Source organism: Pezoporus occidentalis, unplaced genomic scaffold (genome assembly GCF_034315485.1).
Source record: "Pezoporus occidentalis ecotype Australia unplaced genomic scaffold, CSIRO_AGI_Poc_V1 ctg150, whole genome shotgun sequence".
Classification (NCBI taxonomy): Eukaryota; Metazoa; Chordata; class Aves; order Psittaciformes; family Psittacidae; genus Pezoporus; species Pezoporus occidentalis.
In genome coordinates, this window is record NW_026913317.1 from 1555471 (window position 1) to 1583415 (window position 27945).

The window sequence follows — 27945 nt, forward strand, 5'->3', positions numbered from 1 at the left end:
GCTTTCTGGATGCTAATGCTAACTGACCTTTTTTTGATGGTTGCCTACCATTAGCACTGCGCTTAAAATGATGTCAGTTTGTCCTCTTGAATTGTTAGCTGTCCTTGAACACTAAACCCTTGTGCTTAACTGATCTTAACCACAGATCACTAGCTTCTTTGCACTGTTTGTCCAATGTATCCCAATTCATTTTGTGGAATAACCATCTCAGGAAGACACACTTAGTTTAGGCTGAGCTTGTTAACTCTTTATGGTGTGACTGGTGGCAAGCCAGTTAGGATAAGGCATTGTTGAGAATATTCCACAAGCGTAAAAGAGGAGTGTCTAGCATGACGGTTTGGAAAGAAAAATACTTCTGTGCATCTCTTTTTGACCTAGTTTGTAGAAATAATGTACAACCAAGTATCTTTAGTTACTGTGAGTGTATAGGTACTGAGAAAGGGACAGACATCTCAAGTAAACTTTTTTTAAGGAACAAATGGTTTGGGAGAATTGGAAGTCCATGGTAAATTATTACTGTGAAGAGTACAGCTGCGAATCAGCATTTGTCATAAAACTTTCAAAAGTCTTAGTCTGACAGGTCTCATGGAGTTATGTGATATGCAAAATGCAGGACTATCCACTATTTAGAGCAATGGGTTTTTACCTTTGCATGTGCTTGATAGTGAGATCATTCATAACCCATCTGAGAGCACATATGGCAACTTCTTTTTATAACCCAAGAAATTAATGTTTCATCTTTCCACCTAAGAATCAGGTTCAGTTTAGGTGTTTGTGTGTTTGTGAGCATGTTTAAGTGAAAAGGGAAATAATTATAAATGACAAATCTGCAAGGGAATGCAGTTCTTTCCCAATAAGCATCTGCCCCCATCCTTACTTTTTCATCTATAACTATCAGAAACCAAGTTCCAGAACTGAGAACAAAAGAGCCCAATGGTATTCTTCCTGGGAAGAATACTCCCTGGAGGATGGAGTCATTACAGGGACACAGGACAATATAATGGCAAAGTGACACAGAGAAAACAAAATCACTTTTTCCATTCCTTGTGGGCTAGGTCCCTAAATCAGAAGCCTGCATCTTGCTGGGATCCTCTGCTCTTTCTTCGTGGCAGTGTACTCCCAGAGGGCCGGAGTCCCAAGTCTATGACATCAGCTTCCTCTTTATGAGTAAACTGTTTACAAGGGGTATTTCTATCTGAAAGAGGTGCCTTATTCACTTACTTTTTTTCCCCTAAATTGCAAGAATCTATAGTTTTAAGGCCTAAAGAACCATATTATAAGTGACCCTGTATCTCTGATCCTTCACCGACTTAAACTAACCTGATAGGAATGGAGTTGAGGGAAAAGATCAGAGATGAGGAGATAAAGAGGGGCAGAAACAGCAGCATATGAACAGCTGTAGAAGTAAAAATAATTGGGTGACTATAACACCCAAATGAAAAGGACTATTCATAAGAATTGGATCATCAGACACAAGCCAAGGCCAAAAAAACCTACCAGTGTCAAAAGATGTGTAATGCTTACTTTTTAGCAATAAAATAAATATTCCTCATGAGAAGATACAATCCTTCCTCAGCACTGTTCTCAGTGTCCTGAATGTACAAAGGGAAGGACAAATTGGGATAGAAAAAATGACTTTTGGGTTTGAGTCATGCCATGATCAAATGGTAGACTGAAGAAAGGTCATTGTCAAGGTTTTGTCTATGAACAGCTATATGAGTAACTGGGACTGAGGTTATCTTTTCCTTTGATAAAGTGAAGAAGCTGAGCTCCAACATGAAGTCAAATAACAGCATTCTTCCTGTAAACATGTAGTGTCTTGTAATTTTAACTCCACTCTGTTTTGAAAAAAAGGCTCCTTCCTGTTTGAAGGTCTTTCAAACCCATGATCTTAGACCAGACCTGCTTCTATGAGTTGAAGATGTCCATGTCTATTTATGCCTACAGGAATAACCATGCACACACCCACAAATGGGCTCACATGCTCCCAGCTGAATTGGTGCATAGACACATTTTGCAAAAGGACTCTATATTGAGCATGTGCTCTTTTAGGAATAACTTCACCTCCAGCATCCTACTGAGAAGTTAGTTTACATAGTTATCTTACCATATCCTGGGAAGAAAGAAAAAAACTGGTATTTAAAAATCAAAATAGAAGAAACCAAAGAATGAAGCAGCCTGTCCACTGGTTCTAGAATCTGTATTTGGAAAAGAGATTTTCCTAAGGTGTTTGGGGTTTCTGTTTTTTGGTTTTTTTTGTTTTTTTTTTATTATTATTTTTGGCAGGAACTTTGACTGGCAAGAAGAATCCCAGCATCATCCTAAAAACTTAAATCCCTATTTGAAAGCTTGTATAAATATAACATACATGATTAATTTGCATTAGTCCTGTTAAATACTCCTGTAAATGTATTATTAACAATGATTAATTTCAGTTATTTTAATTATTCACTTTTTCAGTTCTCTCAGATTAACTTACTTCCTTTGTGGGTGTTCTGAATACCTAATTGGATTCTGAGATGGGGAATATGTTCAGAGCTTGTCAGAAAAATACACAATCAATAGCCAAAGAAACTTCTAAAATGTGTGATATTTGATAACAGTGATTAAAACAATATGAAAGAAGAATATGAAAGGTAGAAGGGCTGAACAGGAATCAACTATGTCAGTTACTTTTCAACATGAGATGCTGCCTTTTTCTTTTTAAATACAAGAAAAAAGAATACATTTTATTTTATTTAATATGCAGAGATAATGTTGTAATAAGCTTCAACATATTCTTAATAGAACCACCATCATGGTGGTATGTGGGAAAATTTGGAATATTAACTAATGGATCTGATAATGAGATAGGCCATGTGCAGGACCGTGAACTTCCTACCAGGTGCTGCATCCCTCCTGTGAGAGACAATCTCCCTCCATGTGAATCCAGTGGGAATGCGAAGCCTGCAGCGCTTTGGAGCATCAAACGTTTTAGACACCAAACCTGTAATCAGAATTGCAGCAATTATGTTTCTCTGGGTATATCCATGATGGCATCACTCGGGATAGAGCTTTTGCCGTTAATAAGTTTCCTGCGTTTCTTAAATCAGAACGACATACCTTTTGACACGCTGCGTAGTTACGTCCCCCTGGGATTGGAGCGAGTTATTTCCGCGGGTAGACCCGTTGTAAAGAGCCGGAGGAGGAGGCGAGCATCACCAGGTGGCACTGTTACCTCTGCCACAGGCACCAATACCGACACCGGGGACTCACCGGCACCTGGTCCGCCCGCCCCAGCAGCACCGTGGGGAAGTGGCTACCGGCCTGCCCAGCGGGGCTATCGCGTGGGCCCCTGGCCTGTGAGGAAGGGAGGGGATTCCCCTCAGCGCCACCCGTATCGGCATGGCTTTAACCTTGCCGCATTCTTTCTCCAGGCGTTACCGGCAAGCTTTGAGAGCTGGGGATGCCCGTGGCACGGCGAGTCAAACGCCGGGTTTCTGCACACAAGGCGTGGGGCTGCCCGAACAGCTGCAGCGCTTGGTGTCCACTTTCACCCCTGGCAAGAGGCACTTCCCGAAGGAGCCTTTTCTTGAGGGATCAGGAACTGGTACTGGTCTGAGATTCCTGAAAAAAACCCAGCCCAGACTGCCTGTGTTAGACACTGTGGCCATGTCCGCCCATGCACAGAATTGCATGCTGATATTTCAAAAATGCTGTATTACAGGTGCTGTCACATGTGTTCACGTTCTTTATGCTATGCCCCATCCCTGGCAGTGTTCAAGGCCAGATGGGACGGGGCTTTGTGCAACCCGGTCTAGTGGAAGGTGTCCCTGGCCATGGCAGGGGGCTGGAACTAGATGATTTTAAGGTCCCTTCCAACACAACCCAGGCTGGGATTCTATGATTCTATAAGCAGGGAGTCTAAGGTTGCAAATAAACTGAAAATCATAATAAACTAAGCCTATAAAATCATTGTGAGTCCCTAACGTATTTAACCAACCAGTATAAAAACATGAAACACCAAGCCTATCAATCTTAAGGATGATTGCAAAGTTTAGAAAACACTCGCTAGTCTCTAAGTCCTCTGAGAAAAAAATTATTAGCATTCTTCATTGCTAGAGATGTGTTGATTACGGCTCAGACTTTGGCTTGTTTATTTACAGATTTTAGGTCCCATAGGAACGTACGTTTGGAGGTTTGATATCTTTGTGCCTCCCCTAGTGAAAATGGAGGCAACAATGCTTTATAAACATCAAATTATACAAAAATGAATCAAAATTCATAAAATTATGCAATAAATACTGCTAGCATCTGATAGAAATACTATCCCACGATCAGTGAACATTTGCTTAAGTTTCTCAGCGGATTAAATCCCCAGAGACCAGAACTGGAAATGCAATATTTTTATTTGGGTAACTTTCCAGCAAAGTAAATACACACTGGTTTATAAAGAGTTGTTGTGAAACACAAGATCTGGAAATAATTTTGAATGCTAAGGACATTTTGGTGTACATCTGAAACACTTTTTTGATCCCACAGTTTCTGACATGCATGAGATCCTAAGGAAGAACTATAGCAAAGTGAGACTGATAGTTTTGGAAACAAGAAAGACACAAAATGGTTAAATATAGGTATGAGAATTCAAAGCTTTAATTCTCTCATTTATGTTATCAACAACTAAAATCATTAAGCTGGTCCAAAACTGGAGAGCTAGCCTTGGAAGCAAAAAATCCAAGATTATTAATGTTATTTTTATTTTCTTGTATTTTTATTTTATGTTATTTGCAATAAAATTTGTCATACATAATCTTGTAAAAGACACATAGTCCCTCCACATCTCAGTGTTGTACGTGTAAATGGGCTCACAAAATGGGTTCAGAAAAGTGTTGTGAAAATTAATCAAAAAAATACTGTGATATTTCACAGTATAAAGGACAGGGTAGAAACAGCCTAAATGTTTCCAGTTAAATAAAAAAGGTTTGTCTTCTTAGTCCCAATAGCATGGAAATTGGCATGTCTTGACATAGCACAGAATGGACCCAGAAGAATCTCAATTTATCAGTTTGACACTTTTCCACTATCAATTTTCAGATGTAAGAAAAACTTTAACCCCCTAAGAAATACACAGTAACTGAGACACATAGCTGGGTCTTGCCCTTAGTTCCACAAATTGACATCAGCATTAGCATTACTGTCTGTGCTGAACAGAGAAAAATAAATGAAGTTGCTCAACTCTGCTTTGTCAGTGTTGCATGACTCGAGAGCTGTTCTAGCAGGGAATGCTGGGTCTTCCACAGAAAGGGCCGCACACAGAGTGAACCACCCCAGCTTGACTGAGGCTCTGGTGCTCCATCTAGAAGACAGAAATGAATTCAAAGCCAAGGAGGAAGCTTCCATTTTTACAGCAGATCAAGGGTGACGACACTTTAATGCTTTTTGAAATATGCAGTAGAGACACAGCACCTATTAGCTCCGACAATGTATTGCACTCTAAGTGTTAATTTGCATGTACATGGGGCTGAGTGTCCAGCATTTACAAATAATTTGTGATAAAGCTAAACATGATAAACGGTGAATGAAGCTCAAATATGTAAACTAATTCAAAAGGGCAATGTGTGGTGGTCCTTTTGTGAGAAAGGCATTTTCTCTGTGTAAAGAAAATCTAATACAAAAGCACTGAAGGGAAACTGCTGAGATACACTTTAAGGGTTTGGTTCATATGGAAAAGGAGTTTTTAAATTTATTATAGTTCCTCATTCTCTGGTTCTAAAAATATACACACCAAAAATATAGAATTTAATATTTATACCTGGTAACAGTTAAAAGAGCCTTTGCTTTTTCAGATGTGCATTAGTAAAAAGATGTTCTTTGACTTACTAATGCACTTTCTTAAGGAAATAAGGCTCATGCAATTGTTTTGCCTACTCACCTTCTCATTCTTCATCCCTTATGCCATTATAACTTTTGAAGCCCATGGATAATTTCAGTCAAAGGTGATGGTGGAGCACAGGTGTCACAAATAGGATGGCCCTAAAAGTTGCATGAAAATCAGTAGCTGAGAAAAGGTGTGAAAGCTGGTGCTTTGCTCCAGCAGGTGGGGTTCAGCCTGGGCCATTTGGCTAGACAGCAGCCTGCTGGCTGGTCAGCGCCTGCATTACATCAGCTAACTCAGACCCTGCAGAGGGTGTGGGACAGCTGAAGGCATTGCTGTGGGTGATGGAAGGAGTACGAGGAGTTTGAGACATTGGAAAGACTTGTTAGATGTTTCGTAAGCTACAGAACTTCTCTAAAATACAAGTGCATTTGCATTGGAAGGTTGATGTTTCATGGTTGGGAATAGTTTCATTCAAAAAATAGGAAACCTTAAGGTGCTTTAGGATAGAAACCTGAAGGATGTATCCTTCACCTTTTATTCAGAACTTGCTTAAGATATGCCTAAACATAGTGCAATGTGTCCCTAGAGTCTGTAGAAATAAGATGTCTGTTGCCTATGTGAATTAAACTTTTAAATTTTGTTTGCATGGCAGGAAAAAAGTGTTTGGTCTGAATTATCCACAAATATTTAAAATCAATGGCTTGAATTTGATCAGGACCAACCACTACTGGTTAGTCAAGCTCGTAAAAAGACACCCACAAAAATTATGCTGCCGCCAGAGTAGCCTGGCCTTTGTGCTTTCCTCATCTGTTTGTGAAGGATGGGAAGGAATGGCAAATAGTGCCCTGAAACTGAGATGAGGAAATTGAAAGGGAATGTCCTAATGAAAGAATTTTAGCTGGTCAATATTTTATAGAGATACAATTATTCTCTTCCTTGTTCATCTGCTGGCACAGTGAAGACTGTATTGCTAGGGAGACTCCAGGGCAGTTAGAAGCTGCATGGAATGGAAGTTTCTGATAAATAATGTATGAATAGAAGTTGGATTCTTAACTACCTCCACCCTAGGATGAACATACTTCTATAATACAGCTAATTTTTGCCATCAGTGAGAAGACTGTTTAAATAGATCTATAGAGCTGGACCCACAAGAAGTGCATCACAGGTTTAATGAAGAATGCTGGAAAAAAACCCAAACAACCAATTACCTTTAGCATGAAATAATTTTTATCAGCTGGGCATCTTAGGGTAAATGAAGTAAACCAGAATACAGAAAACTCAGAAAATGCAGTGCTTATGTGGGAAAGGATTCTCTCAGACCTATCTAAACACAAAGGAGAGGTTATTACTGGCAGTGTACCCAAATTCATGGTGATATGCTTAGCTCCAAATACAGAAACTGTTTTCCTGAGCAGTCCAGCTGCATTGTTTGTGGATGTCCACCACCCATGGCGGAAGCATCGCCTGGCGCTCATGAAACTTCATGAGAGGGGGATCCTGAATGCAGAGGTATGTTAAAGTCCTGTGTGTTAGTACCAGTTAAATACTTCAGTTGGACAACCTTAGAATAGCGTACAGCCCTGAAGATTATACAAGAGTGAATTACACTGACTGCAGCTGTCAGGAGCAGCTGAGCCAGAGTGTATATGGCTCAGCTGTAAGGATAAACAAGGGCAAGCCACATTCAGCAATGTTTCAGGGAAGCATTGCTATACCAGGAGAGCTGCTGTAAAAATACAGAATTGTAGTCACTCTGTTCAGATAAATATTTAAGACTTTGCTGAAAGGGTTAATAGCCACTAAATCTAGAGAGTTGATTTAATTGATGAAAACAATCAAGTGCTTTTCATCTTGGTGGCCCATTAACAATGGCCGTTTATTTAGCCTTTGTGCTTAAGAGTGTGGCCTACTGCGACCTGAAGAGTCTTTCATTTGTGTTGCAAAGCAGTCAAGGCCATATGATGGGGCTAAGGGTGGCATTACAACAAGGAGGTTTTGCAAGTAATTGGAACAGTGTGTGTTGGGGGTGAGGGGAAGAGCAAAGAAGTTATTGGTTGAGAGCTTAAACCTAGCTGCATTTCTGTAGCCCTAACACACTGTTTGGGGGTATAAAGCAGATCTTTGGTTTGTTACCACTTGTATGTGAATTAGGATGCTGCACCTGACTTCTCTGCATCCACAAGTGATGCACCGCCACTGCTTCTATTTATCTTAGTCCTTTTATGTGAATAACACTAGGCAGATTCCTAGCAAATGATTGTGGTGCCCTGCATTGCTTACAGACTGACCACACAAGGCAGACAAAGAACAGAAGAGGGTGAATATTTGACACAGTTTGCAAACAGGGGAAGTAAGGCACAGGGTAATTCAGTGACTTGTCACCCTCTCGCCTACATTCTGTGGTAGATCTGGTATTGGACAAAGATCTCCCAAGACTCAAGCTAGTATCTTAACCAGGAAAAAAAAAAATATATATATATATATCTCCTTATTCAAATATTACTGGCTGTGTCAAAGTAATCATGATTCCAGCAAAAACATATCTCTTTCAGCTTAAACCAGTGCAAAGACCCCAAGCCCGCTTGGTTCTTGAAGTGAGTTGGATTAAGTATATTTCCCTCCTATTCTATGTTGCATTTGACTTTTTCTGCCTCAGGGTAGAACTTGTAATGTCTAAGTTAGTCTGTAAATCTTAAACGGGATTTCTCTTCCAACACTCTTTAAGAGTCAGTGGATGACCACTGATTGCATTTACCTGAGTTGCCTTAAAACCCCTCTTGACACAGCGGGACATACAGTGCTTCTCAGGGTTTTGCAGCAACAGCCCAGCTATGCTTTCATCATGGTTTAATCAGTCGTGATCAGTATAACTGTGTAAAAGAAGTAATATGTATAAAGAAAACAGAATTCAGTATTGTTCCATCCATAATCAGTGAAATATGGCCATAGACAAAATTATGGATTACCTTTTTCCTTAATATACACAAAGCTGCAGTACCTACATTTGTAGTGGCGCAGTGGGTAGGAGGCAGCTCTTAAAGAAGAAAAGAAAAAATCTTTTTGTTACTCTGTTGGGTATCTACTTGCCTTCAGAACAAAATTCAGTGTTTACTTTCATTCTTAATCCTATACTTTGTGTAGTGTGTAAACGAGGGAAGCATTTTTAACCTTGTGGATATTTAGTTATGATGGCAGGAACTAGTACTGCCAGACAGCAAAAGCAGTTTCAATTTAAAAGTGTTTGTTTGCCCTTGCTATGAACACAGAATAAGCAATTAAAACCAAACATTTCCATCAGTATGAAAAGTTAAGAAATTAGTCATTTGGCTTAAAGTTTCTTCTGCAATGCCATCCTGTCTGTATTGCACAACTTGCCTTCATATTACTAAGCTGGCTGAATCATCAACATATTAAAAAGATACAAGCAGAGACTGTCCTGAGTGATGCTAAATTAAGATTCTTTTTGCCTAAGAATTCTTCACTGATCCATTCTTTATACAGTAAACGCCTTCACTAGCATTTAAAAGAAAAATCTATATAAAACAGGCTCATATAAATGATTCCAATAAAATAATTATATTTTATAACCTGATTTTAATAAAAACTGAGCACCATTTGAAAATTCTCATTAATTGTCAGTGGAATCAATGTACTGTAAAAGTTGGTAGTATTAAGTTGCAGGCTTATTTTTTTAAATTCAATGATAAATATTAAACTATTCATCTTGAACTTCTGCAATATTAGCTTTGTTAAATAAATTACAGCAGATATTCCAGTAGAAGTAGATATTTAATTAGAAAATGTTCTAGTTGAAAATGGAACCAGATTGGTTTCAACCTTACATTAACAGTGACACACGTCTGAGGATGAGCTTAAGCTTCTAGAGTGAAAGACCTCATTTAGGAAAGTTATAAGTCTCTGCAAGGAGAGACTGGGAAGGTACTTGGAGATCAGCTCTAGCTGTTACAGTTGTAATCAAATACTCTCTTAGCCAGATTTCTTCTTTCATCACTCTCAGGAGCCCTTGTGGCAGAATGCATCGCTGCTCCTCTTGCTGGCAGCCATTCTCAGTAACTTGACACAGCTGAGCTGGAGACTGTTGCAGTTGTTAAGTGCTACAATGATATAGGCTGCATTTCCCCTCTCCTCATTTCCTAGAGAATTTTCTTCTGGAAAATGCTTCTCTCCCCATTCATGACTGCACAACATACTTGTGACAATCACAGTAACTGTTTATATGGATTCTAGGAAAATACTCTTCTGTTTCTAGCTGTCTTCAGCAGAATATGCGTTTCTTTTCAGATCTCATTCTTTCCTTCTCCTCAGAAAAATCCCCACAAAATCCATCCATCAGCCACCAGTCTTCTTGCCTGTTCTGTTTTTTCTCAGAAGGAAACTAAGTGTACTAGCACCCATAACCTGTCAGCTTAAGAGAGGCCAGCACCACATTCTTTGTAGCTCAACCAAGAACTTTAGACTAGTTTGGCAGTTCTTAAAGCAACCTACAACAGTATCATCATGTGTCCGGTCTGTAGCAACACATTTCCCTGTGAAGCTCTGAAACTTCATTTCTACTACCTTTTGACCATCTGCTACCCTGGAGCCATATTACCTTGAATTCTTCAGATATGGCTGCAGCCTGGATGCTTTTTCCACTGTGTAAATGTCAGTGCAGTCAACAGAAAGCAGCTGATTTTGGCCATCGCCATTTCAGCTTTTCTAGACACGCATTCTTAACCCCCTCAAATACCTGATATTTCTGTTCTGCTCAACTTTTCTCTAACTTTAATCTTTGTCCCTCCAACAGAAAGTTACCATCGTGGACACAATAGTATTTCCAACTCATATGCTTTTTGTGTTTGTCCTTCTTTTCATAGTGAGACTAGCTGTGTGTTAACAAAAAAAAAAACCCAAACCCCAACCAATCCAAACAAACCCCCTCAAGCCTAGCTAAAACTCAAAAGCTCCCATGCCTCTTTCTTGGAGAAAAAGACATCTCTGAAAGATGCAACTAGTCTTTTATTTATCTGTGTGGAGCATAAAGTGTGTACAAATGGCTTCCCTCCAAAAAGCGTGTGAAGTGATCTGAATGGCTAGCAGGAGACCTGCACGGGCATTTGCATAATTGTTCTTTGCTCAGCTGGAATTTGGCCGAATATCTGCAGTTACCTCTCATTGCTCTGCCTGCACCAGGGGTTCACGACTGCACAAAGGCTGCCTTTGCTATTGCACTGGGATACTTGTAAATCCGTAAGGTTTTTTAATCTTTCTTCCCACTATTATCACATTTAGCCTGGCCGATGCCAGTACACTCAGGAGTTTGGGTGGACCTCACATATATGTTTTATTAATAAAACAGTCCTGCGAGACAAAAATGATTGTGATTCGTGTGACAAAGAAGGAACATCTGCTTAATAGTCTTGAGAATCAGTCTTTCTTTGGGTCAAAAAGAGACACATCAGAAGTAAACCCACTGGGCAAAGTGTTTTTTTTTAAACAAATAACAGTGGGTTATAGCATGTTGCTGGTCCCTACTTTTAATGTGTGGGAAATTATCCTTCAGAGGGGAAAGACTCAAATAAAAAAATAAAAGTAACTGCTGTCAACTAGAACAGAAACGTTTCCTGATTGAGAATTAAGTGTACTCGGCACCGCTGGCGAAAGTACAAATTGAAGGATGCACGATGGGCCGAACAGAGAATTTGGTCTGGTTTTGCGGTTGCTGTTCTGTAAACTCATTTTAGCGCTGCAGTCCCTTCTGCTCCCAGCACATAAATGGACCTTTCTATCGCCAGGCAGAACCGAAGCCAAACGTAGTTGTTCGCAAATTGTATCCAGTTCTCCCCTAAAGCCTGCGCCCCAAAGCACTGCTCGGCAACGAGATGCACGAAGAGCAGAGGCGGTAACAAAGCGCAACCCGGTTAATTAGGTCAGAGCCGAGCCCTGTGCGGTGAGACCACTGCAGCCCTCCTCCTCCTGCGGAACGTAGAGCCCCGCACCGCTCCGGCCGGACACGGCAGGCTTCCCGGCGCTGAAGCGGCCCCAGGACCGCGGGGCGCCGCTCGCTGCCCGCTGCAGCGAGGCTCCCCCTGCCTGTGGGGTTTGCCCGGCCGCCGGGCCCGGGCCGGGGCTCGCAACGCGGGCGCTGAGCGGGGCCAAGCACCGCCCCTCTCTGCCTCCCTCCTCCCTCCTTCCCTACGCCAGCCCTGCCCCGCCGCCTGGCACCGCAGCCGCGCCGGCCCCAAGCGCTACCCGCGCCGCCGCTCCGCCAGCCGGCCCGCCGCCGCTGCTGCTGCTCGGCCCCGGCCGGGCGGGTACTTGGCAGGAACTCCCGGGGAGACAGCGAGAGTGCCTGCCCCAGCTGCCGCCGCTCCGCTGTGGCTCTTGGGCGGAGGAGGAGGAGGAGGAGGAAGGTCTGGGCTCGGCCGAGGAGCAGCAGCCGCCGCCGCCGGAGAGGAAGAGACAGGAGGGAGAGAGAAACGGAGAGGCGGCCGGAGCCCCCCAAAGTGCCCCCCCATCCCTGCACTGCAGGCTACATTTCCAGCTTCATGGGCAAAGTGTGGAAACAGCAGATGTACCCCCAGTACACCACCTACTACTACCCCCAGTATCTGCAGGCGAAGGTAGGGTACGGCACGCAGGGTGGCGCGGCGCGGCGGGTGCGAGGCTGGCCCCGCTCCAGGGCGGCTGGCGGGGGCCGAGCCCGGACGGGAGCTCCTCTGCGCGGGGCACGGCCACGGGGAGGCCATCAGGTTGCACCGGGGGACGGAGACAGGAAAGAGTCGGCAGCCCCTTCCTGCCGCCCGCCGCCGCCCTGGGAGCGCCGCTGGGCGCCCCCGGGCCGCCTTGCTCCCCGCCTGGCTCCCACCCGTTCCCTCGCCTCGACTGTGCCGTCTCCGACCCGTCTCCTTCCCTCTCACCTCCCCCCTCCCGCTGGCGGGCCCTCCTCCTCCTCCTCCTCCTGCTCCCCAGGGCTCGCGGCGGGTCTCCTTCCCCACCACGTCCCCGGCCACCCCCCTGCAAAGCGCAGCTCGGCAAGCCCGCGGCCCCTCTCCTGCCGCCCTCCCCGGGCGCAGCGCAGCGGCCCGAACTGGGGTGGCTGGTCCAGGCCGAGAGCCGTGGCGGGGTAGCGCTGACAACCCGGGGTGGCAGGGCGGGCTCACTGCTGGGGGCGGGTGGCCGTGATTCCGCTTAAATACGGGCGCTGAGGAGGCTCCCGGATTCGGATGGACACGCATTGTCTGTGGAGTTTGAGCTTTGTGAGCTGCCGCCTCGCAGTTTGCAAACTGGATTAAGGGTCCAGAGCCTGATGGCTGGTGTTGTGCAAGGGTGGCTGGCGTTTGCAGGCAAACTGATGTTCGTAATGCTTGTGTGGGGGTCCCCAGCTTTTCTTCTCTCCTTTCTCCTTCTGTGAGGCCAGCCAGCCCCACCGCTCAAGCAGCATCATGCTGCAAACTGGCAGATGCAGAGGTGGTTGCATCAGCTGTCTGGAACATTTAGCATAAGCCTCTCCAACCACCAGTGTCACTCCTCACAAATCAAAACAGCCCCATATGAGGCTTCAATGTGTGAACTTTTTTTGGAGGTTATAACCGTAGTGTGCGTGGGGGGTTTGGTAGCTTGTCTTCTTTTCTTTTTCCTCTTCTTTTTTTTTTTTTGCTATTGAAGTCTCCCGCCTCTGTGACAATGACAGGACAAGAATTCCCTTCTCTTTATCTGCACCCTCATTAGGCTCTTCGTCTTACTGTGTTCTGTGTTGCTATATTGTGAAATGCCATTTACACTGCTTGTCTGAAAACTAAATTCAGTTTGACGTTTTAGAAGTCAGCAATGAGGAGGCTTTGAAATGTGCTTTCCTGTAGACAGAAATGGATAGAAATATGATGAAGGTCTTTAGGTGATTTGAAATGACAAATGTCTTAAATGTGTAATTAATATCAGGCTAAATAGCACAGTCTGTAGCCACCTAAAGATTATGCGGCAGAGTAATCAGTACTGTTTAGATGTATATTTTTAATGCATTATTTTTAAGAAAGGTAGAGTGCCTCAAGGACAGCCTTTTGCATCACGTAGCTGTATAACTATATAAATATTCTCAAATGAAAAAATGTCTTTGTTTAAAAGCTTGTACCTTCACGATTTTGTGTGGCATTAGTAAGTTACGAAGCAACTGCATAACATTGACTATATATATAAAGCAATGTCACTTGGCTTTTTTGACCTGTAAATAATTGAAGAGGGAGATGAACTGTAATAGCTTACTGTAGTTATTAAAGTATGATCCTAGAAATCTCTGATCCTATGAGAAATCTTGATGGACCATCCTTTGAAAATGTTTCCTGTACAGATAATTTAATATTGATTTGTATTACAGTCAGTGACATCTTCAAAACATCTTGCAGTATTTGCTATAAAATTATACAGCCAGAAATTACAGTACTGTGTTTCAGCAGAGCACACACAGCCATTTGACCTGCACACATGAAATCAAATATCTGGGATCCAGTGAAAGTTCCCTGTTTTCAGAGAGCTTGATTTTATAAGAGAAATAAAAGAGGAAAAGGTGGCTCCTTGGTATAGATAAAAGGAACAGTGAGTTTCAATATTCAGGTATGCAGAATTCAGTGATATAAGCAATCTTCTCACTGTTGATCCTCTTGGAACATACAGAAAAATTAATTTGATTCACAGTTTTCAGCTGTTTTGTCCTTTGGGCCCTAAAAGAACCCGTTCTGCAGTACATGAGCTATTTCAGTAATTCTGGAGAAATCTTTGGTTTTTTGTTAAAGACAAATGATATTAGAATCAAGTAGCTCAGTGTATGGTGGGTAATGGTTACACTGGGGGACGTTTTTGAAACTAGATTTTGCAACTGGAAGTTTTGCATCCCATCTTATCCTTATTTAAATAATGATGGAAAATCTGCTGACTAATAAACTGCAAATTGATAATTAGGAGATGACAGGCATTGCCTGAAGATGGATTTTTCTGTAGAGAGCTCAAAAATCCTCATTAGAAATTGCATGCATTCCTAATGGCTCTTTGGGTTAAAATGTTGATGTGGTCAACTGTTTTAATTGCTGCAAAATATGGTATAGATTTTAAAAACAGATTTTGCATTTGCCTGTTATGATCTTCACAATCTTATTCGTGAAGTATTCAAGCTGGTTCAGTCATATATTCTGGGAGGAAATATAAACATTTGCTGTGATTCAGCACCTCTGTCCCCCTAATCTTAGGGAGCTCAGCATCAAAAGAGATTAGTGAAAACATGGACTGAAATGAAATGAACAAAATAAATACTGGAAGAAGGTGTAAGGCTTTTAATATGAAAGATCATTATAGCAATGAAAATAGTTTCAAATTGAAGCTTGTAAAACCTGCATTTTTGGGACTGCCTGAGCTTTTACTCCAGCAAATGATATGTCTGACGTAGCTGTTAAATTTTTGTGTTTTCTAATGAATGTATGTTTTGGGACAGTTCCTGTGTTGCAGCATTGTATGGCATGTCGGAGAGCATTTTTCAAGTTCAATGGATGTTTCTGAAGGTTTAGATACTTTCTTTAATAATATTTCTGTAACATTTCAACTCAGTGTATATAATTTCCTTCCTTAATAGTTTATTTGTAATGAAGTGATTCTGTATTTCAACATTTTAGCAGACAATGTTAGTTAAGATTGTATGTATTTTAGTAATGCTTTAAGGCCCCTCTGACCAGGAGTAAAATCTGACTGTGTTAGGCAAAGTATTGTAACATTTAACAAGGCAGGGTACCCATAAGCAAATATAAATGTATATATGCATCTCTAGTCCACAGTCTGTTTGCTTTGGTCAAGGAAGAAATAGAATTGAATTTATGTTTTGGTTTCCTTTACTAAAATATCGAATGGAATTCAGTGACATGATGCACACAATGATTTACAAATAAATTGTGATGCTAGCTGTATTAGCTGTATTACTGTTTTTTCCCTTGGACAACAAGGAGATATGCAACAATATGATTAATTTTATTGATAGGCTTTTATTTTGTAAAGGAAAGTTCTTTGTATAAGAGAGATATAGTAGAAAATGACAACATTCCCTACAGATAACATGGTTTATTTAAAGTGCAAGCGTTTAATAGTCATAGGTCATATTTATGTGGTATTTGAATTCTGTTCTGTTTCTTTTGTTCTGTATTGGCTAACAACAACTCAGAAGAAATGAAATTGTGTGAATCTTCTTAAATTATCTTAGAGTGGGCTTCCAGCTGTATAATTCGGTAGCTGCAAAATTAGTGCTCTGGCAGCTATGAAAAGCACTAATATTTCTAGCAGTTCATGTAGGTTTGTAGGCAGGACTGTAGACTGCTGTAAACTTGCAGTGAGCAGGCAGGTCCTGCGTGTCACAAACTTCTTTCAGGCTGTTGACAGCAAACTTTGAAATGTGAACATTTAATTTTTATCCATATTTACCTATTGATGACAGTGGAAGTAGGAAATCAGTTAACAGGGAACTTACTGTAGGGTGAAACAAAGCAGATATGGAACTTTGCATATTAAGAGACACAGTTTAGTGTCAGTGTTTGAAGTTCACAGACTGAATGAAGAACCTTCTGGTGTAGATGCTTCTAATGCAGAAGTGGTAAGACCCTCTAATGGTTTCCTGCTAATGAAAACCTTTATTCACTGAATTCTGTGCCAAGCACAGGTCTGCTACCCTTTAAAAAGTGATCCTAGCTTACAACCTGATTTTAATCAGCATAAACAATTACTAATTCTAATCAGTTTAGTTAGATTTATTCTGCATGCACTGTGACTGCAAAATATGTATGTAGTAAAAGACAAGTTTACAGTAACACAAAGTGTGCATGTTTATGAGGTCGGATAGAAATATCTTATCATGGGAAGCGGTATTGTCCATAATTGTGATCCTGCTGCTTCTTGATTAGGCTTAGAAATCCATCAGTTACCTGATCTTGAGATCCTGTTAGCCCCCTCAGCCTCTTGAATGTATTCCCTTCCTTTCTGGCCAGGCTGGGATTTTATTATGCAACTTCCAAAGAATTCCTTCAAAAAGTGTACCAGATTGTGGAAGTGTAAAAGAAAGAAGTGTAAAAGTTACCAATTTCAAGAAAAGATTGAGAGTGTTGGTGGTGAGGTGATCCCTCTGGCTCTAGAAAACAACCTCAGTGGATGTAAAATATGGAGAAGTGGAAAGTGTTCCCCAGGAAGAGCATTTTCTCTTCTTCCAACTATCCCAGTCCAAAACTGGGAGTGCCTGTGTCATCCTTCAGAGAGGCCAGTGACATTTTGTCACTGGTCACAAGGATTGTTTTACGTAGAGGTACCAGCTAGCTTATTTTGTGTGGGCATCTCTATCCTTGTCCCGGTTATAGCTCCTTTTAACTTTTGAAGCTTAGTTGAGGTGGCTTGGTATGAACTAGAAATATGTCCTTCAGAAAGTATTTCTGGAAACTGTCGCTAGAATCATTCTTGTATATGCAAAAGTTGAAGCCTTTCTAGAAGTGGATCAAGCGAAACTCATGCAAAGCTCTGCAAATGTTCATCATCCTTGCCTTGAATTACTCCAGTTTTGAATTATTCTGTATCAGGGTCTCTCTTCAGAAGTAATGTCAGATTAGCCCCATGGGCAAATACGCATTAGAAGCAGAGTGTAACCAGATACATTGTTAATACTAGTGACTTCAGGAAGGTTTAATCCTAGATATTCCACACTGGGACTGCTGCATTGTTAGGTAGGGTCAAGAAGGATGTATGTTAATGTGTCACATATGTTAATGTACATCATTGTAACTATCTGAATAACTCTGATAAAGATACAGGAAATGGAGAACCACTTCACAATATCATTTTCAAGACTGGCTTCATTCAAGACAACATGAGTTTTGCCTTTGATTTCAGATGAGCAACATTTTATTTACTAGAAACTTGATTCATGCTTGGGTTATGATGACCATGCTTAATTTGGGGGTGATCTGCAATGACGTGATATTCATAACCTTCACTTTGGAAGAGCAAAGGTTAGGCAGTGCAACATATAGATTGTGTGATGGGGGCTGGAATCAAGGCGTAGTAGCAGTGCCATCCATAAGATTTGCTGATTTTTATTTTTTTTTCTAGGGAATGTTTTCAAAAGAGTTTTTAAGAAGCTACAACTTTCCTCCCTTAATCCACTTCCTTAGAGAGCGGGATGATATATATGCACCGGAGACTGGATTTGCAAATGGCAAAGTGAAAAATATTTCTCCCACCACATTAATGGTAGAAATGGCAGGTTCTTCTTAGCTTTGTAATTTCTAGAAGTTTGAAATGAAGCTCATCCCTAGAGTGCACTGTGCTCGGGGCTTAATTTGATACTGCGTGATTGGCCTCATTTAACAAATGTCAACAAAATCTTGGTCCCTCTCCTTGATTCAGTAGTAACTTTACTGCTGATGTATGAGTCAGATCCTGAGTCTGATAGTCTTATGGGACTGATTTTCCGAAAAGTTATAACCCAGTATATGACTTGAAAAAGGCTTGAAAAACTTATTTAGTGCTGTTTTCCTTTTGTGTTTGATGGTTAACCCCCCTCTTGGTACCTGGCATGTTCCAAAGCCATGTCTATGAACTTTATATCCAGCAGGTAGGCAACAGCTGCAAGAGACCAGAATATCTGATGTGTACTGGTGTATTTTCTAGCTTTGCCTTCAACACAAGCTCCCAAGGCAGTCATGAAAGGTGTGCAATAAGTTTGTGGGGGGAGAAGTCAATTTTCTTTGAATAAAATAGTTCTTTAAAGTATGCTTTCTTTCTCGGCTCAACTGTTACCCTGGTAATGAGCGTAGTTTCTTCTCATTACTTTTAAACCAGAGCTGAGCATGCCGTTTAGAATCTGACGAGTCTAACCTTCTTTGTAACATGAACCCTGTACTTCAAAATACTTTTTTTCTAGTTAGCACATAAAACTTCAGGTGTCAAGGATGAAATTTCCTGAGAGTAAATTTCTGAGCTTCCACTTAGTGTTGAAGGATTAAATAAGAGGTAGGCAAAAACATTTTCCAATGGAGAATAACTTGTGTAGTAAAGCGTTGTTTTCTAAGTCTACTTTTCTATAAAACAATACATTTCATAAACGTATCTATTTGGGATATACATCAAACCCCCACCTGGGATACATTCTTTAAGTTGCCTGAAGGTCCAAGCAGCAGTTTGAGCTGTCAATGTTGATAGTAGGTACATCTCTCTTACTCAGAAAGGTAATTGATGCTACTAATCCAGTGCTCCTAATGAAGGACACTTGATTGTGGTAGCAATAACGGAGTTTGAACAAAGGTGTAGTAATAATCTGGAAAATACAGCTTGATACAGTTACAGATTTAAGTTTCAGTCTTCCAAGTAGTCATAATCAAGAGCGAATAGCAGTGGTTTAAAAAAGAAATTGTTTTTCATTAAGTTATGCTTTTGGTGTAAGAAATAGTCCTTTGAAGATACATGCTCAGATTTAGCCAAAAATACGCTACAAATTATATATTCATTTTTGTTGTATTGTATAGACTTTCTATGACCTGTGCAAAGTAGTGATCACATCTGTTTCAACTGAAAAATCACCTGCTTTGTTGAAGAAGTGAGACGTGTTGCACAAACATGCTGATAAAAATCTGTCTGTCTGAGTTTAATTAATTTCAGTCCAAACACAAGCACACAGCAGGTTCAGGTCATATTTATTGTAGCTAATAGGTGATAATTATTATCTGACTTCATAATTCTCTTAGTCTTCCTCAGCTGAAAATACTGAGTCCTGCATTTAAATGTAATTTCATTAAGTTCTAGCTGAACTGCATGATATCAGAATCGAGGAAGATGAAGAGCTTGGAAATGAGTATAATCAGGTACTGTGGTTCACTTGTTTCGTGGTAGCTTTTGAAGCCACAGTGCCCTGTTCATGGTGTGACAGCATAAGAATACACAGTCTTAACTGCTCTGACATAAAGCAAACATTTCAAACACTTCAGAGCAAAATTTCTGAAATCTCAGCATACACCTAAGGGTGGTGAAAAGCATTTCAGAATCATTCCAGGTAGATAAACAGAGCTTATTGATGCAAAATGCATCCTGGAATGTTCTGTGTGACTCTTGTGCACTGAGAGGAAACTATTGATCTGCTGTAGAGAGGTAGAGTGAATGGGCTTCGCTTTGTGGATTTTACTACAGGTTAAGAACTGAATTCCCTTGCTTGTCTCTTGGCAGCACAAATTGACATAATTCCTCTAGCAGTTTATAGGCTGTGGTAGTATCTGTGACCTCTTCTATCCCTCAGGCCATAGCCACATAATCACTTCAATTTTACATAACTATGCACAGCAGCCAAAAAGGGCCGTCTTGTCTTTCCCCATTGCCCCCCAGCAACTCATTCCTGTCCCTTGCCCTGTGCTGGCACTAGCATTCGTATGATCAGTCAGTGAGCTGAATCAAGAAACCAGTCTTGGTTGAAAATGAACCCCAAAACCCCAACCGCAGCACATTTTTATAGTGGAATAACTGAGCTGTGTAAGGAGTTTGACGTGCATAGCTATGGGTAAAGTAGTCTCTGAGAAAAGTGCACCCTCGTGGGTCTCACTTCTGTACAACAATACGGTGGTGCTTAACTTGTCTAAATAAAAGGCTTTCCAAGTCCTTGGCCAAATGGGCCAAAGATCCAACCCAAAGGAAGATACAACAGAGCTCTTAGGTTACCAAAATCTGTTAGTTGCATATATGTGCAGGTAACTGCTAGCATAACTTTTCTGTGACTTTATTTTCTTTCCCTGTTTTGTTTTAGATGTTGGTGCATCAAGTGTTAAAACCCCACTCGAGTCTGTCTTTCATTCTTACAACCAATAAGCATGGAAGAGAGTGTGAAGTAAATTGCTGAGAGGGCTTAAGTTAGGTATAGGCCTGGGAGGAAAGAAAGAATCAAATGTAAATGTGACTTCTAGTGGCCTTGTAGCGTAGTGTTACATCTAACTTTCCATTTTCAGCACAGTGCAACATTGATATTTTATTTCATTCTGGGGAGAGAGGGGAGAAGGCTGGCACTTCAAATTAGCAGCAGCTGCAGAATTAACACAAGGGTGTTAGTGACTCATTTGGAAAAGTACTAGCTAAAACATTCTGTCTCTTAGAAAAAACATTTAAGAAGGGGTTATGATACAAACTTTGAATTTCATGTAAAGTGCCTGTGACCTTCTGGTTTCCTCTGGATAGCTTTCCTGATTAGTGACCATTTGCTTGTGACAGCTGCCCATTAAGGGGAGAAGAATACATGGGGACATTTTAGAGGGGGAAGCATCTCTGTTAACAGGGTCAAAGACTCCAGAATGCTTCTTACTTCTTTTGACCCAGCCAGTTAGCTGAAAATTCAGATTTTTATTGTTCCAGATAGAAGGAAAAAATGGTGATACTTAGTTGTTTCTCTGATATAGCTGAACTATTGACAAAGAGCAGTCAAACTTAAGTTTCTCTGAACACAGGGATCTTTAATAATAGAAGCAGTTTCTTTGTTCTTAGTCCCAGATTCCTTTTCCCAATTCACTATTCTCTCTGCTTAGGCCTTTTATGGGGCTGTATCATCAGTGATTATGCTTGGTTTGTTCTCTACTCTTTCCATATCTGTATTTTTGGCGATTTTTTTCCCCTCCTCTGATGAATATGTGTATTTCCCTGTTTTATCCCCAGGTCCTCCAAATGGCTTTATTTAACTTCAAGAATAGAAGGCTACGGGGAGATCTGATTGATGTGTAAATCTATTGAATGAGAACGTATAGACAAGGTGGAGCCAGACACTTCTTGGAGGTGCACCAGAATAGGATCACAAGATAATTCCAGTTGGAAGGGACTTCAGGAGCATTCTAATCCAACTTTGTGTGCAAAGCAAGGTCATCTAGAAGATCAGACCAGGTTGCTCAGGGCCTTATCCAGTCTGGTTCTTGAAAGCCTCCAAGACACAGTCTGTCTGCACAACCTGTTCCAGTGCTGGCTGTCCTCATGGTGGTTCTCTTTTTTTACCTACTTATTTCCAGTTTGAAGCTCTCTTGTTTCAGTTTATGCTCATTGATTCATTGTCACACCATGCACCAGTGTAAGAAACTGGCTCCTTCTCCCTGATAACCCCCTTAAAGGTTTCCATTCTACAAATGGAAAGCTGCTAGTAAGTCCCACCAAAGCCTTCTCTTCTCCAAATTGAAGAAGCCCAGTTCCTTCAGCTTTTCACAGAGTGTGTGATCCAGCCCCCAGCCATCTTGATATTCCTCCACTGAACTTATTCCAGCTTACCAATGACTTTCTTTTACTGGAGGCCCAAAGCTGCATGTAGTATTCTACATGGGGTCTATCAAATAGGGGGATACTCGCTTCCCTCACCCAAATGCAGCCCAGGAGGCACACCTTACTGCCAGAGCATGCTGATGGCTTATACTCTGCTCGCTATCTGCCACAACTCCTCAGGGCTGTTCCAGCAGACCTGTTCCCAGCCGCTCAGTCCCCAGCCTGTGTCATTGAAAGGGACTCTTCCTTTCCAGGTGCGGAACTTCGCGCTTCTCTGATACGAATATGTTAAACATGCAGTCCCAGGACAGACTCTTTTAGTGCTCCCCTTGGTGCTGGTCTCCAGGTAGAGTATAACCCGTTATTGTGTGGCCATCCTGTTAGTTTCATTCCAGTCTAGTTGTCCACTTGTCCAGACTATAATTATTGGAGCTTGGGTCCAATAATGCAGTGGGACACAAAGTCCTTGCTAAAATCAATGTGAATGACATTCACTGCTCTCCCCTTGTCTACAGATGTACTAGTTTTGTCACAGAAGGGAATAGGCAGTGGGATGCAACACAGTGGACACAAGTTGTGACCTGAGAAAGTTGTAATTAGATGTGCAGATTTATTATTATTATTTTTTTTTTCCCATAAGGGTGGCCAAGCGTGTGAACAAGTGCCAAGAGAGGATCTGGAATCTCTTGGAGACAGTAAAAACGCAACTGGACAAGGTCCTGAGCAACCTGGTCTAGTTGAACCTGCTCTAGGAGGGAAGTCGGACTAGATGACCTCCAGACATCCTTTCCAAACTACTTTGTGATTCTATGAGGGAGTCCCTGAAATAACTGCTACTACTATTCCTTCTGTGTTTCATCATTGTACGCTGTGATAAGGTATTTGGAAAGGAAGGGTATAGATGGAATTCCCTTTTTCTGTTTAATAGAACATGCATTCTACAAACATGCAAATGATATTTCAGTGATCTCTCCATCATGCAAATTCCCTTATCCCATTTTAGCAAATACCTTGTTTAAGCTGCTTAAAATGTGAAGTTTTAGGTTTGTCTGTTTATTTCTCCTGGCAGAACATCATAGTGCTGCAAGACAATGACAAACATGTATGCATTCTCATACCAAACCACTCTTTAGGCTGACATTCTTGCTCCTGCGTCAAATCTGAATTTGTTGATAAGTGTTTGTCTTGGGCATGGATTAAAAATTAAATAAAACAATCATCAACCCCAAATTTAAGCTTGTTTCTTTCCAGGTAGACATTATTCAGAGGAACAGCTGAGTACTGAGGAAGACAGCGTTCTGACTTTCTAGTAGTAAAAATGGGAAGAATTAGCATGTTACTGTTGCTCTTCACTGACAGTTCTGCTTCAAGTGCCTTTTATTCCAAATTACTGTAAATTCATCAGCTGCAGAAGCTATGGATATATGACGGGCTTCCATACCCTCCCACCCAGCTTCTTTAGCCTGCTCTGCTTTTATTAGCACTTCTTTCCAGTGTCTTTTATATACTCACTCCCACATCTTTTCTAAGGATTTTCAATGGCAGGTATAATAATAGGAAGCTCTCATGTTCCCAAACCCTCAAGTTAATCTTAAAGATGCTGTTTCTGTTAGATCTTAAAACACCACCAAACAATAAAAAAGTTAGGCTGTAGTTGTCAGCCAGATTGATGATGAGGAAAAATGTAAACCCCACCAAATGGTGAGTTCATTTTTGCGCTGTTAACTGAATCATGTGATCATGGCTATTCATCAGTTCTGAAAACTGGGTTTCTTGTTAGGTGCCAGAATATATATTTAGGGATCTAAGACAGGGTTAAGCTGGCCTTAAGATGACTTCCTCGTGGTCAGAAGGTTGCAGAGACAGCAGTGTTATCACTCCAAATCATTATCACAGAGCAGAAATTACCTAATTGAAGACTTCTTTATTTCCTTCTTTATCCTAGAGTGTTTACCTTGATGGTGACAGCTGTTTGAACATAAATAAAAGTGAACAGTTCTACAAAAATACAGGATTTGGAAGAAATGAAGAGGTATTTGTGCACTGGGGATATTTCTGCTCTTACCAGTTTTAAATGATATTCTTGGACTTTTACTTAGTTGAGGGCCTGGGACTAGGGATAAGTGTTCTCCAGCATCTAAGAAACTAAGTAGCCATGCATCTTTCTGGGAGAAATAGAAAAAAAAATCCACCCCATGGTTAAAAATGACAGAAGAATGACAGAAGTTTCCTTTGCCATCTTGCCCCCCAAAGAGGCAGAAAAACAACTATGCATATTTCATATCTGCTACTGCTTTCCATCTTTTAAATATCCAAGTGGAATTTTATGTCAGATGAATAATTGAATAATGAACAAATAAATAATAAATCCTTTTTTTTTTTTTGTTTGCCTCATATTATGGGTCATTTTCAATGCTCACTTGCACTCTATTCAGCTATGTTAAGGTTAGTATAGCTGGCTCCTCTTCTACTGATGTTTATATGAAGTTTAGAAATGCATGTATGTTGGACAACAGAGCTCCTGGCATTTCCATAGCACACCTTTTTAGGAATAAGGATTTATCCGAGTGTTGTCTTCCAAACTGTGTTCTTTCTCACTGGTGGAAAGCGTGCTGCATCTCACCCAGTTGCTTTTGTCATCCCGAGAGGATGCTGCAGATCCCTGTGCTCTGGTGGTGGTTGCTAATACTTGTATATACACACATTTGTAAGATGTGTTGGACACACAGTTTAGTTTAGATTGACCTGCCAGTTGTTACAAAATATTCACTGTTGGTTCAGTTTCCAGTTCGTTGTTATTGTTATTCGTTCGTAACAGTGTGGTGTCTACTCTGCAGGATAGCCTGTGCTTCAAGTAACCTTGATATTGGGCCATCGGATGAAGGATGTATGTATGTGCATTATTTATAAAGCATCCCGGGTTGCTGTCCGTACAATGAAGGCATTCATGTGTAAAGAGGGCACTAGCTGTGATTTTTTTGCCTAAATTAAGAACTGTCGTGGTTTAAACCCAGTCAGGTAATTCGTTCGCTCACTTCCCCCCCTTTCTTGCCCTCCCCCTGCTCCTGGAGGGACAGAGAGGAGAATCGAAAAGAATGCAACTCCCACGGGTTGAGATAAGAACAGTTTAGTAACTAAGGTATAACACAAATCACTGCTGCTACCACCAATGATAATAATGATAAAGGAAATAACAAGGGAAGAGAATACAACACCTCAGCACCAGCTGACCGATAACTCGGCCCCCAAGCCCGACCAAGCTCCGACCGATACCTCCTCCAACCCTGCAGTCCCCCAGTCCTCCCGGCTAACTCCCAGTTACATCCTGGGCATGACGTGCTGTGGTATGGAATACCTCTTTGGTCAGTTTGGGTCAGGTGTCCTGTCTCTGCTTCCTCCCGGCTTCCCCTCCTCCCTGGCAGAGCATGAGGCTCACAAAGGCCTTGGCCAAACCAAAACATCGCTATCAGTTCTGTTCCCAGGCCGAAAGTCAAAACACTGCACTGCACCAGCTACCAAGAAGGAGAAACATGACTGCTACTGCTGAACCCAGGACAAGAACTTAGTCCTTCTCTTGACACTGATACTGAGCTCCATGTGTTCTCTAATTTATATGGCCATAGAATCTAGGCTTTGCAGAAAAATCATGCACCAGAATCTTACTTCTATTTTATCCCAAGAAATAATGAACATTATAACATTAATTTTCATATTTGTTTCATTATAGCTCTCCTTTTTTCAGTTTCAGTGAGCTGCAAAACCTCCAGGCCATACCACGCTATTGTTCATGCCAGCCTATAGCTTTAAAGCAGGATTCAACAGCCATTTGCTCTGGATCCCTTGGGGACAGCGGAAAGAAGGCTCACTGGCATCAAGGGTTCTGTACAAGTCTGAGCAACTCTGGCTTGCCTAATGACTGGAGGATGTCAGGAGACAGAGCTGGGACTTCTGGGAGCAGAAAGCTGAGAGCCATGTCTGGGAATGACAAATATTTCACAGTTTCAGTGAGACTCTTCTGATAATTGATACTTATAGGAATAGCATCTGGAAAAGAGGAAAGGAAAGCATGGCTCAGGATACCAATGTGAAAACAACACAGAAGTAGTCTGGTCTCTGTATTTTCATATGATCTTGGCTTCACTGAAGTCATAGACGCCTCTGGAAGAACTACCTGCTGTTAGCCCTTACTTCTACACCGAGACCTATAGCAGCTGGCCTTGGGAGCAGTGGGTTTGCAGAGAAGGCAGGTGGTTCCACAGGGGGGGATCCTCTTTGCTTTCTTTGCCCTTCCTGGCATTGAGCTTATCTCTGAAAGTGGGTTAAATTGGTTCCTAAAAGCTGGCTGTAGACCTGTCTCTTGAGCCTTATGTTGTCATTCGAGATAGGAAAAGAGAAGTGAAAAATACAAAGCTGGACCACAGGGAAAATATAAGGAAAACTAATTTTGAAAATTGCTGTAGAAAACAGATAAGGGAGAAGAATAAGAGAGAAAAGAGCAGGGGGGAGAAAAAGCACAGTTGAGTGGAGAGGCTGTGGCATGTGTGCCAGAGTATGGCACAAGAACATGCCTCCAGCTGCCAGGTCATCCATGGGGAGTTGCATCTCTGACAAAAGGAGATTGAAGGCAGTATTCTGCAAGAACTCAGTTAGAGGATTGCTAAAGTTCACCAAGAATTAAAGGTTATTTTTTCAAAAACAAAGGAGAGTTCTGGGGAACAGACAGGCAAGTCCTCTGGGAAAAGCCTTGTTTTATATATGTGAGAGGACAAAAGCTAGTTGTGGAGCAAATTTGGCAGTTGTCTTTGCTGTGTAACTGGTGTAGCCATATTGTGATACTGTAGCTAAAGTTTCAGAGGTAAACTCCTCAGAATTTAAGACTTTGCTGTTTCTTTTTATTTCTTGTAGATTATATGTCTGTTTTATTGTTATGCTGAAACTAGAGTAAGTGCAAGGGCTACCTGAACACCGTCTTAAGTAACGTGGTGATGTTGCTATTCTTTTTGATATCTTACATGTTCAGAAATTCATTTATCCCAATAGAGTTGGTATGAATCTGACCCAAGAAAATACACAGTATAGCAAAGACTGAATGGAGTTAGCATCTACTTGGCAGCCAGAATATCATTACTGGCAAAAGTGGCTAAACAGTGAAACAAAATAAAATAATGAGAAGGCACCCATCTCAATATAAAAAATTTAGAAAAGTATGCATGGAAAATAGACTTCAGTTGACATTATACAGTGTATCAGCCAGAGTGAAACTCTGAGTGAATTCATAGCAATGTATTTTCATGTCTTTTAAGTTTTACGCTTACATAGGCATGCTTTCTTATATGAAAGATTTTATAATTCATTTGTGCTGTTTGTACAATGCCTGCTTACGTACAATACGTGCTTACGTATCCAAGCACGCTACTCTGGTCAAGTGTCAGTCAACTCAGAGACTAGGGTCAGTCCTAGCAGCCTGAGCAGAGCTGGTGTTTGGGCTAGAAATAACATTCCAGCCTGCTTTGGTGATCAGGGAGGTGGGCTTTCTATTTAGATTAACATCACTTGGAGGGAAAAGCAGTACCAAGAGAAGATTTGAAGTCCTAAAGTCACCACCAGAGAATAGCATTTTCAGTTCCTATAACTGAGATGGAATGATTTGTATATTTTAATTCATATTTTTTTGTGAAGTCATTAGAATCACTCTCAGCTGCGCTATAGCGTTTGGAGGTGGTGGAGGTCACGGTGTTACAAAGGGGTAATGCAGAGCTTGTGTTTTTCTGTCAACAGTCTACCCCTGTAGGGGCAGGGCT

The 27945-nt window shown here is 41.4% G+C and overlaps 2 protein-coding genes across 5 annotated transcripts in view; both read left to right on the forward strand.

Moving 5' to 3' along the window:
- The first annotated feature begins 1204 nt into the window (after nt 1–1204).
- LOC134159753 (uncharacterized) lies at nt 1205–3575 on the forward strand. The gene is made up of 2 exons (XM_062611029.1): nt 1205–3341; nt 3417–3575. The coding sequence occupies exons 1-2, from the start codon at nt 2682–2684 to the stop codon at nt 3573–3575; spliced, it is 819 nt and encodes a 272-aa protein (XP_062467013.1). The 5' UTR covers nt 1205–2681.
- An 8691-nt stretch (nt 3576–12266) lies between these two features.
- RBMS1 (RNA binding motif single stranded interacting protein 1) overlaps nt 12267–27945 on the forward strand; it is a 153488-nt gene continuing 137809 nt past the window's right edge. For all 4 annotated transcript variants that reach the window (XM_062611071.1, XM_062611070.1, XM_062611073.1 and 1 more), the window contains exon 1: nt 12267–12480. In XM_062611071.1, the coding sequence (XP_062467055.1) occupies nt 12406–12480 (75 nt within the window). In that variant the 5' untranslated portion in view covers nt 12267–12405. The remainder of the gene's footprint in view (nt 12481–27945) is intronic.